The following is an 11,808-nucleotide window of genomic DNA, read 5'->3' on the forward strand; positions in this document are numbered from 1 at the left end:
GGGGGTGGTTATCCTAAGAAAAATTACTGTAACTGTAGCAGGGAAGAAAAATTAGAAGGCCCCAAATGCATTTTTCTGAGCTTAAGTTAGACAGGAATGGCAGTTTTGCTGTGCATACACTTGTGCTTTCTTATAAATAAAAGGAGAGCATGTGGGGACAGGAAGGTAAAGGGGAGCAATACAGAAGTCTACAAAAAAAGTGCTCCTTTCAGGATCATTTCAAGCATGACGGATAAAGGGGAAAAAAAATTAAAAAAAAGCTGTCCTGAGGCATCTTTCTCTGCTCTGCATCATAACAGATCAATGAACTAATGGTCTTGTCTGCTGCAAGCAGATATCTGCACAGCTCAAGACCAGGCCACAGATGCTGCCATAGAGGGAGATGTGCAGGATAAGGAGTTAATACTGTTAAACATCAGCACTATTTAGTTGTTTGAGAACAGAAGAGACTATAAACTTCTACTCATGAGTGCAAAGGGTGCCCTTCACTGCCCACTGAGGAATCAAAGCACAGCTAAAACTCACTCACTCCAAAATCAGATTGTAGAAATTTTGATCATCAATTGTTGCATTTTAAACCCTTCTGCTAAATTTGACAGAATGCTTTACTTGTACAGGGCAGTTCACAATGTCAGTTTGATCCTCTTAAGCAGGCCATTAGGTCTTCAGTTTGCCCCGCATATGAATCAAGAACTAACTGCAAACAGATTATGAACAGTTCTATGAGACTGTTGCTTTGCTACAGGCACTCGAGCCGAGCAACTGTCAGGACTATGTAGTGCAGAAATTTGATGCAGGTATTCTCTACAATGAAATCATTTTTAAAAACTTAAAACCAAGATCAGTGACCTATAAATATTACACTAGATCTCTGGCAGCTGACCAGAGATAAGTAACATTGACCAGCATAAGTAACCGAAGTACATTAAAAGTCCTGAGAAGATATGTGATGGACCTTCCAAGGGTGTGATGGACACTAAAAGCATTAGAAACAGCCAATTCCTTCTTAAAAGTCAAGAAGATCATACTGAAATTACACACTTCATAAAGGACAATATAGGGTTATCTTGAGTGCATGCCTCACACAGCCTTTGCTATAAAAATTTATGGAGGAGAAAACTTTCATCAAGTGCCATTAAACACAAAGTCATTGCTGCCCAGCAAGCACCTGATCAATAAATCACTGGAAACTGAGCAAATGCATCATGGAGATACCTCTGCTGACAGTATCATGTTCCTTCTCATCCTTACCTTCAACCTAAGAACATAACTTGTCAGTGAGACAAGCATTAAGTAATATTCAATACCATTTGCACCAGTACTTCCCCCCCGCCACGTACCTTCTTGCTCTTTTATATTTAGCCTTTTATATTTACCACAGCATAATGCTATTCCCAGAGTCAGTTGAACTTTTGTTACAACTAAAAACTTCTGCAAGTAGAAAAAAGAAAAATAAAGTGAGAGCTTGGTTCTCTAAACACATGTGACTTCAGGAGGAGTTATACTTAGCTGACAAAGCAAGTAGATGCATTATGTCCTTCACATTTGGCCAAAATGGAAATAGTATAATTGCTCCCCCCCACACACACACCCACCCCCTTAAAATATAAACAAAAAAGATTTTTCCTCTTAACATCTGCAAACAGTTTGAGTGCAGCCTGGGGCATATGCAGTGAGCACGTGTGTGGTCCTGTGGAAGCAGGAGTGGCCCAGTGCCCCCCGGCAGCCTCTGCGCTCCAACCCAGCACCAGCACCAGTTTCCTCCAGAGCCCCAGCCACCACGTGGGTGTCACTACAACCCCAGGGACAGATCTCAGCTCCTCATTTGTTCCTTCCCATTGTGAAAGCCCTCATGTTTCCACAAGTCTGGGAGCAGGCTTTCTCTCACACTCAAATATCCCCAGGGGCCAAACGAAAACCCTCACTAAACAGCAGGGGCAGACTCACAAACACCAGCCCACCCTTGATCCCCCACCTATTGGGACATCATGAGGCTTTTCAAAACAACACATCACTTCCTGTCATGCCAGCCCACCCCAAACGTGGTCACCAAACTCATCTTCCAAGAGGGGATGCAATGGTGAAGATGTGTGCACACTCCAGGAAAGAGTCCAGCCCTTGATATGGCTTTGATTGTGTTAAAATAATGGTTTACACTTTCTTTGGTGAAAGCCCAGTTAATACACAAAATAATTCTAAATCACCGTTCTATAAAATGTTGTGGTTTGGGTTGGAGCAGGATTAGTCCTTCCAGAGCATCACTACATCATCTGCGGAGCAGCACAGCCCTGTGGAAGAGCTTGCTTACCATTAGGTGCCTGTTAAGTAATAGACTGTAACTGTGAAGAAACAGTGACATTGCAGAAATTCAGGGTATTAGGCTCCTCATCTGCTCCTGTAAAAGCCTGCTGAATGGCCTTCAACATGATGGGAAAACTTAACAATTGAGAGATGTCGCAGCAATATTATGAACTACTTTTCTATAAAGTTAGCATAAAATAAAATACAAGACATAACACCTCATTCTCACACAAGAAAGAACACAACCCACTTATGCAACCAGCGTTTAACCACAGTTCTAAAAAGGTCAACCAAAAATTTGAGTGGGTGCAGAGGCAACTGCTCCGTGGCAGAGCACCCAGTCCCAAGAAATTAGACTTCTCTCTCTTCCTCTGCCCCAACCCAGCATTTACAATTGGAGAGCTGAGAGGACTATTGTAGCTGGGAGCAAGTTTAAGCATTTAGGGATGAGGAGAAACAGCTTTTACTCACTCTTTAATTATTGGTAACCAAAGGACCACCCGCATGCAGAGTACAGCTTTAGAAGCCTCATTCTATTCTCTTCAGTACTGAGCCTTAGTGCACTGTGGAAGGCTCCGCTCCACAGCAAATGAGCTTTTATCTATAAGTCTAACAGTGCACATGAGGTTCTGCAGTAATACTCATGTAACTCCAGCCCCCCAGCTTTTTTTTTTTTTTTAATATAGTAGTTAATGGCATCAGCATCTCATTGCATGAGGAATCCTCCCGAGTAAGAACACCACTTCCCTGCTGAGCAGGCACCACCCACTCAGCAAACAACAAGAGGAAGTTAGTAGCATCCTGCTAAACATTTGATGTAAAGCTCATTACCCTGCTGCTTATTGAACAGGAGAGTAGTTGCCTCTGATGTGGCAATAATAGAGGCTTTCATGAACAAACCCTGGGCCACAAGGAGTCAGAAACATGGTTGTGTAAGCACAATCCAATGCATGTAAATACCTCTGAGTTTTTAGTACCCGAATTAACCAAGACATGAGGCACTTTGGGGGAAAATAAAAGAAAAAAAAACAAACCCACAACCCAGCCTCAGACTACTTATTTAAAATACCTAAGCACACTTTTAATCACTGAAGTAGTAAAGGAGACTGAATAACTGTCTAACCACTTACTGCGTATGTTAAAGTTACCTGTGCTCATGTGAGCTCAGTTGCTCATTTACATTGTACACAGAGAGCTTTGTAAAACCAAACCTACCAGTCCGGCTGTTTGGTCTTAGTGGTCGTCAATCATTCTGACATACGCACACAAGACTGCAGAAAGCGTATCATCAAATATACCATTAGAAGCAATTTCTGCACTACAAAAGCAGACTTATTCTTGTTATCTTAATAGCCTTTTCAGTAAAAACTCCTTATACCTGAATAGCAAATTTACTTTCCACTTGGAACCGGAGAAAAGTCCCAGAGAATTTAATTCAACTACAGTTGCATAACCTTTTGCGCCCAGCTAGTACATACTGCATTTACAGCAAACTCCAGATGAGTCTCTCGATCTCATTTCATGTTTTTTGCTTGCAGCCTACATCCACCAGGCTTCCCACTGACCTACAGCATATCTACTTGCCATTGCCTGTAGGGGCTGTATATTGTTTAAAAAAATAAACATTAGACACAGACACATTTGAGCCTTTATTTTGAGGTTTGAGTTAAAAAGCAAGAAGGGAGAGTGAAAAAACCCCAGCCTTCTCCTCGTAAGAGAATTTCTACAACCAGGGAGCAGTGAGAACCACTGGTTGTGCTCACACAGGCGGCCAAGCTGCTGGTGTGCACCATTTCATCCCAAACACGCAGCCAAATCAGTGCTCAGCACTGCTCGGGGGAGTGGTGCCGGGCCACTTGCCACCCTGCTCAGATGGCTCCCTGCTGGGGATAGCACTGCCAGAAACAGTTCAAGGGCAGGCTTTTCCCAGGATTAAGAAAAAAAAGGAGGACAAATGTATTTCAATGCACAGAACTCCACGAGACCCTTTCTGGAGGAAAGGGAAGGATTAGGGAAGACCGAACTACAAAACACAGGGGAAATGGAAGCCCCGATGCATTACTGTGCCGGTGGCAAACAGGAAGCGCAGGCTTCCTTCCTCCCGAGCCGTGGCTCCCTGCCAACCCCAGCAGCAAACTGCGCCGGCGCAGAGGAAGCCGCCCTGAACGTTCTTGTAGCTATTTTTACACAGCCCCATCAGGGTTACAGCAGTCACCGCTTATTTCAGAGCAGGAGGGCTGGCCAAGTAAAGAAATAACGTATACTCTTCTTGCTGACAGACGGAGCGAGCCAGAACTTTTGCGAAAATGGATAGGACAAAAGGCAGATCTACACATAATCCCGTTACCTGCCAAAGCCTTTATGGATTCCACCCTGCATGGAAGCAGCACCCAGGCCCCGTTACCCCGGGACATGTCTGCTCTGTAGCCATCTAAGGGGTTACGAATCACAAAATTCTCCCCACACCGTATCAGCAGTAAAGCAAGCGCCCTTTCTTCCTCTTCAGACATTCAGTTTCTCATAGTTATCATGATTTAAGTTCATTTTTGTTTTCCACCTTACAAGCAAACCTATACTCTCCAAAGCCCAGACTTCGCAGCACAATGGGCTGCTTTGGGACCTCTTAACAGAGACTATTTCAAGTGCTATATTGTTTTAATAATTAGAGAATGTTTGCAATTACTATAAACAGAAAGATTCCAGCTTGCTTTTTATGCCCCTGGGCCATTACTTGGAATAGCTAGAAAGTAAATACTTATTCTATAATTTAAATTAAAAAAACCCAAACACTACATCAGTTTCACATTCATCTTCATCAGTTTTAGAGAGACACAATCACTGTATTTCCAGATACTTATTTTAAAAAGGACTTGAGGAATGATAATCAGGTATCCCCCTACCTTGTGTACAGACCTCAGAATTTGTCACCGGCTCCACTTGAATGATAAAGATGTCCCCAGAGCACCAGATAACAAGAGGTGGCTTCATTCCTGTCATCATACAGAGAACCACAAAAAAATCCAACCTTCCAGCACTGGGCTTTGCTCATTTTCCTCAATTATGACAAAAAGCTGCAATTCTGTAGACTTTTACAGAATTGTTTAGGAACACTGAGACATTTGAATACATTGATTAAATCAACATTAACACAAGCCCATTCTTTTATTTCCTTGACATCAATGCTTCAGCACCTTGACGTGTAACAGCATCAAGAGGAGCCACAAAATTCCACGTGAAGCCAGAACAAAAGGCACCCATAACATTAAATGCCTTGACATTCCCAAACAAAACCTGAGGTCTTTTTTTAAGGCGTGGATAGTCCGCCTTCCTTCTTTGTGAATTCCTGGTGGATGTCAGAGCCACACAGTGGTGCCACAGTATGAAAGGTATTTCTCTTCTGCCCACTGAGTAACTCTGAAGTCACAGGAGCCATTTAAAGACCTTTGTAGTTAACTATTGACAAATACCATTCTTGCCATTTCCAGTCATAATTCCTGGCTCAAAAACGCAACTTCAGAACCAAGTCTTTCCTGTTCCCACTACCTGCCATAGATTTTTACACCAACAGTTTAAGCTCTGCTTTAATTTGCAGCAGTATAAATGAAAGATGGTAAAGATTTAGACTGATAAAACAAGTATAGAAAATAGAGCATATCAAAAGAGATACCTAGTCTTCATACATGCTACACAGTTAGATTCTGTTTGTATCACAGAAAGAAACAAGCACTCAGTACATACTTTAAATCTCTTCCAGATTTGCAAATATGCCATTCTGGTAGTGATTTCTTGCCACTTTTTTGGACCATTGCTGGTTTTAATAAGACAACTTAAATACACCCAGGAAGACTCACTCAATACATATGTTAATTTTTTCTATGGTCAGTGCTAAAAAAAATAATCAAAACAAAGTCTTCATTCTTCAGCTCTTCGTGATTTTGATAAGCATCATGTGTTGTTCAGACTAATAAAAAATTACCACTCGCAGGCAGAGGTCCTGCTACTGTGAATTACAGATGCCCATTAAAAGCATCAATCCTTTAGCCCTTGCCAGTCTTCCAGCTACATAAGGCCCTCGTGTTAAAAATTTTGAGCATTCCCTAAATTAGGACTCTCCAGATAAGTGAAATCGGGTTGCTTTATAGAATCTTGCAACCCCTCTGGCCAATTCATTTTTCTTCAGTTAGGTTTAAATTTAACGCAGACAGTCTCAGGAATTTTCAATTTCTGTATTGCCACTAAAGCGTAGATACAGCCTTGTGAGGAGAGGTCTAACATGAGCACACAAAAGAAACTGCTGTTGTTAACAAAAGGGAATGTTCACTCGCGTGGGGCTGCTGCACAAGCAGAGCCCTTCAACATCAGTCTTGGAGTCTTAAGCCCCTCCTAAGTGAGGGGAAAAAAGGTGACAGACAAGTTAGCATGGAAACAAGGAGAAGGTAAATGAAAATCAAGAGACTCATAGAAATTCCACGACAAAGGCCACACAGTCTTGATTTCAGGAGGAATGCCAGCACAAAGATCACCAGAGCTATGATTACAGTCTTGATTTCAGGAGGAATTTAACAGAGCATGCCAGCACAAAGATCACCAGAGCTATGATTATTCCTGGCAACCACTTTTCAGAGCTGCTCTTCCCCATATTTACAAAGGCGGGCATGTCTCTCTGAAGTTCAGTCCCAGAAACACAAACCGCAACTAACAAAAGTAATTTCTGGTACTTCAGCTGGAAATTGCTTACATTGCATGAAACACTATAATTAAAACTGATGAGAACAAACCAGATCGCATTCCTCAAAACTGGCCAATTTCTCAGCCAAATATGAGTGTCTGCACAAGTTGCATGGCAGAATTAGTTCACTTAGATACTTCCCCTTTCCACCAAAAGATAACAATGGGAAAAATAAAAAAATCCATCTCCTCAATGGCTTTCCAAATTCCTTTCATTTATTTATTTTTAAAAATACAAGACAGACCAGTCAGCATGGTCCACAACTGGAAGTTCAAGTACCAGAGTTTACTCAGCACAGTTGGCTTATATGTATGTGACTCCAGTGACCACACCAGAGAAACTGAAGATTTGCCCTCACGCAATCAAACCCCAGATCATACATGTAAGACAGTCCATACCTTCCATCCGATGGGCTCCTGTGCCATTGGCATTGGCAATGAGGACATCGCAATTGCCACTCCTGGCCAAACAGTGCCACTTCCATTGCCATTGCCGAGTGGCCAACTATGGAATGTCATTTAAGGGCAGCCATAGACAAGGATTTACATGTTCCCATCCACATCTGTGGATGCCCAGAATTCACCAGGTTCAAGCAGATTGTGGAACAACAAGACGACAACTGAATGGTAAATGACTTTTTATAACATGTGGGGTATTGCCTAAGCTTCCACCCGAGAGGAACTACAACTCTAAGAAAATGAAAGCCTGTTATGTATTTCAAGATATATTTTTTTTAAAAAAAGCAATTTAGAACACAGACTTTTTCTCGTACAGAATCTTCTCAGATCCACCAGATTTAAGCTTTGCTCAGGGGAGGGGAGGCAGTGAATGAGTCTCACCAGTTGAGAGACTGAGCTGCTAAATGCAACGGGAGACTCCTTGTCTAGCTCCCTCATCACATTAAGGCCCAGTCTCTGAAACAGGATAAACCCCAAATTCTCCAAATTGGAGGTAACCTGAGAAATCCAGAGACAGCCTGTGAACATGGTCTGTTCCTGACTTAAAAAAAAATTCAGAGGAATTTAAAACAAACAAACAAACAAACAAACCCAAACAAAATGGGTCTTCAGGAAAAAAAACCAACCAACAAACAAAAACACAAACCAAACCAATAGTCACTAGCTTGTCCTTGCCAACAATGCAGCAGAAAGCAATAGGAAAGATTCAAAAAAAAGCTGTCTTCAGGCTGCAAATTAGTTGTATGCAATCACAGGGTGCTGAAAAGAGACCAGAATTATTTAAAATAAAAGACTGAATGATAAGAGAAAAAAGGAGGTTTTTTTATTACTTAAAAAACTATGAAAAGAAAACTCATGTAGGTTTTTAAATTATTGGCTGAACTGTAAAGCACCACAACAGAAAAGCAAACTGTTAAAAAACAAAAGCAAAAAAAAAAAATATTCAAAGTTAAAAGATACATCAAGACTTGCAGGATTCAACACAGAAATGATAGAATTACCAAACTCTTCAGATAATTGCTCTCCAGATATTTGCAGCATGCAAAGAGCATTTTAAGTACAGTTAGAAAGCAACAAAAATATAGATCACTACAACAAGTTCCAGAAGTGTGTCTTGAAAACCTCTGTCTTCGGAGCCTAGAGCCAAGGCCTGAAATGGCACTAGTGCTACAGAGCAGCAGAGATGCTGAGACAGCATGAGGGATTTATACACCCTGAGAAACTACAAAAAACATTACAGAGGAAAGGAACGGATCAGGCTTTAGTAATCTGTTCAAGATTATCAAAGGACAAGAAACCTGGATAATCTATGTTATTACTTTATTCCAAAGCTCCAGACATTCAGAAATAAAAGGCAGTAAATTAAGTCTGAGAGTTTTGGAGTCTTTGAAAGCAGATCACAGTTGGAGCTCCTACAATGGTGGAATACATCTGTTTATAGCTAAGTTAAAACATAAATATCTTGTATTTCATTGAAGAATTTTTTTCCAACTAAGAAGACCGAGACTTCATACGTACATCTAGTGAACTGATCTTCTCCCCCCTCCAGACAAATTTAAAAATAACTGCATGTGTTCCATCATTTCAGGAGCTCAGAATCTCAGTTTTGCTGCCTTGTTCCATGGGTAATTATTTCCAACTGTATGCTTAGGTACAAAGTGCTGCTTATGCAGATCTGGTGTGATAGTACATCCCCTGTGTAAAGGTGTGCAGAACTCTGGGGTTTGTGTGGGAGATTGCAGATACAGCCATGATAGCAAACGCAAAATCCTGACCACAAATAGCAGATCCCAAAATGCTTGTTAAACAACAGAACTGCATGCACAGAAACCCAATAAAGAGAGGTAAGAACTAAGGTCATACTATCCATTTTTAAGCAGTAGTAATGTAGTGATGGCAAAGTATTGTTTAAAAATAAAAATGAAGTCTTTTTCTTCCTCTGAATAAATCTCATTTTATTTTCTTGTGCTCACAAGTTCATCACACACCTGATTTCAGCAGGGCAGGAGACTAGAGAGAAGCAGAACAGCAGGAAGCACAGAGGAATGTTTACATTCCTCAGCAATGTTCTCACTGACCTCCATACCCACTAAAAAGCAACAAATGTCATTATCAAGTTAAAAAAAATGCATACAGGAAACTTCATGTAGGATTCATGGGAGGGAACTCCATTTTTTTAACTGCTACAAGGACTAATGCAAAGGCCACTTCTCACCAGCACAGTTGCTCAGCCAGCTCTTCAGTTTTGCTTAGTTTTGCTTTCCAAGACAGGGGATGCGTGTTAAAGATTTTTACCTTATCTCCAGCCAGAGGCCCTTCACGTCGATGCAGCCCACTTTCTGAATAATTCCTACAGAGATGGTGGCTGCTAATCGAAACCCCATCTTTAAACAGGTAAACACATCTGTGGAGGCCCCCATCCCTGGAGGGTTTCTTGGCCAGGTTGGACTGGGCTTTGAGCAACCTGGTCTGGTGGGAGTTGTCCCTGCCCAGGGCAGGGGGTAGAACTGGATGATCTTTAAGGTCCCTTCCAACCCAAACCAACCTGTGATTCCATGATCTCAAGTTCTGAACTCACATTTAGTAGGAACATAATGCAAGCTTCATTGCTACTAATTATAATCACAGAAATTAATCACAGAATCATTATGGTTGGAAAGGACCTTCAAGATCACCAAGTCCAACCATACAAACCCAACAATCATCTCAACAATCTCAGGCACTAGAGCATGCCATGAAGTCCACATCTACATGTTTCTTAAATGCCTCCAGGGATGGTGACTCCACCACCTCCCTGAGCAGGCTGCTCCAGTGCCTGACCACCCTCTCAGTAGAGTAATTCTTCCTAATATGTAATCTCAACCTCCCCTGCTGCAACTTCAGACCATTTCCTCTGCTCCTGTCATTATTCCCTTGGGAGAAGAGGCCAACACCCACCTCTCTACAACCTCCTTTCAGGTAGTGAGGTCCCCCCTCAGCCTCCTCTTCTCCAAACTAAACATGCCCAGCTCCCTCAGCCTCTCCTCGTAGGAGGACCCCTCCCCAGCTTGGTGGCTCTCCTCTGGACACGCTGCAGCACTTCAGTGTCCTTCTTGCAGTGAGAGGTCCAGAACTGAACCCAGCACTCCCCAGTGCTGAGTACAGAGGCACCATCACTGCCCTACTCCTGCTGGCCACACTATTCTTGATACGGGCCAGGATGCTGTTGGTCTTCTTGGCCACCTGGGCACACTGCTGGCTCATGTTCAGCCAGCTGTCCACCAACACCCCCAGGTCCTTTTCTGCTGGGCAGCTTTCCAGCCACTCTGCCCCCCAGCCTGTAGCGTTGCCTGGGGCTGTTGTGACCAAAATGCAGGACCCGGCACTTGGCCTTATTGAACCTCAACCCATTGGCCCTGGCCCAATGATCCAATCTGTCCAGGTCTCACTGTAGAGCCTTCCTACCCTCAAGCAGATCAACACTCCCACCTAGTTTGGTGTCATCTGTGAACTTACTGAGGGTGCACTCAATTCCCTCATCCAGATCATCGATAAAGATATTAAATAAGACCAGCCCCAAAACTGAGCCCTGAGGGACACCACTGGTGACTGGCCGCCAACTGGATTTCACCCCATTAATCACAACTCGCTGGGCACGGCCATCCAGCCAGTTTTTTACCCAGTGAAGAGTACACTTGTCTAGGCCATGATTCACCAGCTTCTCCAGGAGAACACTGGGGGGGACGGTGTCAAATGCCTTACCAAAGTCCAGGTAGACAACATCCACAGCCTTCCCCACATTGAGAAGCCGGGTCACATGGTCACAGAAGGAGATCAAGTTGATCCTCCTGTTGACCAGGATTGTTGATAAATGATGGAGAGAGGCTTGGTGAGCTCTCCTGCCAGCTCCCTTAGTACTCTTGGGTGAATCCCATCTGGCCCCACAGACTTACACGTTTCCAGGTGCAGAAGCAAATCATTAAATACTTCCTCCTAGATTATGGGGGTGTTATTCTGCTCTCCATCTTTATCTTCCAGCTCAGGAGGCTGAACACCCTGGGGTTAGCTGGGCTGACTATTAAAGACAGAGGCAAAGAAGGCATTAAATATCTCAGCCTTCTCCTTGTCTTGGTTGCAATGTTCCCGCCTGCATCCAGTAATCCAAACACCTCTATAAAGGTTCAGTTGCCCAAGATCACCTGCCTGAGGTCGTTATGCCTTTTAACCAATCTGTCTGATCTTTGTAGGAATATTACAGACATTTATATACCTGGTCATAAGTGAACAGGAAGAAAAAAAGTCTTATACAACAATAGAGGATTTTATATAATATTTACAATA

At 42.7% G+C, this 11,808-nt stretch overlaps 1 protein-coding gene across 1 annotated transcript in view; it reads right to left on the reverse strand.

Moving 5' to 3' along the window:
• The window catches only part of BICD2 (bicaudal D homolog 2 (Drosophila)), a 74,054-nt gene extending 64,182 nt beyond the window's left edge, over positions 1-9,872 (reverse strand). Inside the window, exons 1-2 of the mRNA XM_014951529.1 lie at positions 9,784-9,872; positions 4,364-4,478 (exon numbers count right to left, since the gene is read on the reverse strand). Of these exons, the coding sequence (XP_014807015.1) occupies positions 4,364-4,478; positions 9,784-9,872 (204 nt within the window). The remainder of the gene's footprint in view (positions 1-4,363; positions 4,479-9,783) is intronic.
• Between the last annotated feature and the right edge of the window lie 1,936 nt (positions 9,873-11,808).

Source organism: Calidris pugnax, unplaced genomic scaffold, assembly GCF_001431845.1.
Source record: "Calidris pugnax isolate Ruff unplaced genomic scaffold, ASM143184v1 scaffold203, whole genome shotgun sequence".
In the NCBI taxonomy this organism is placed as follows: Eukaryota; Metazoa; Chordata; class Aves; order Charadriiformes; family Scolopacidae; genus Calidris; species Calidris pugnax.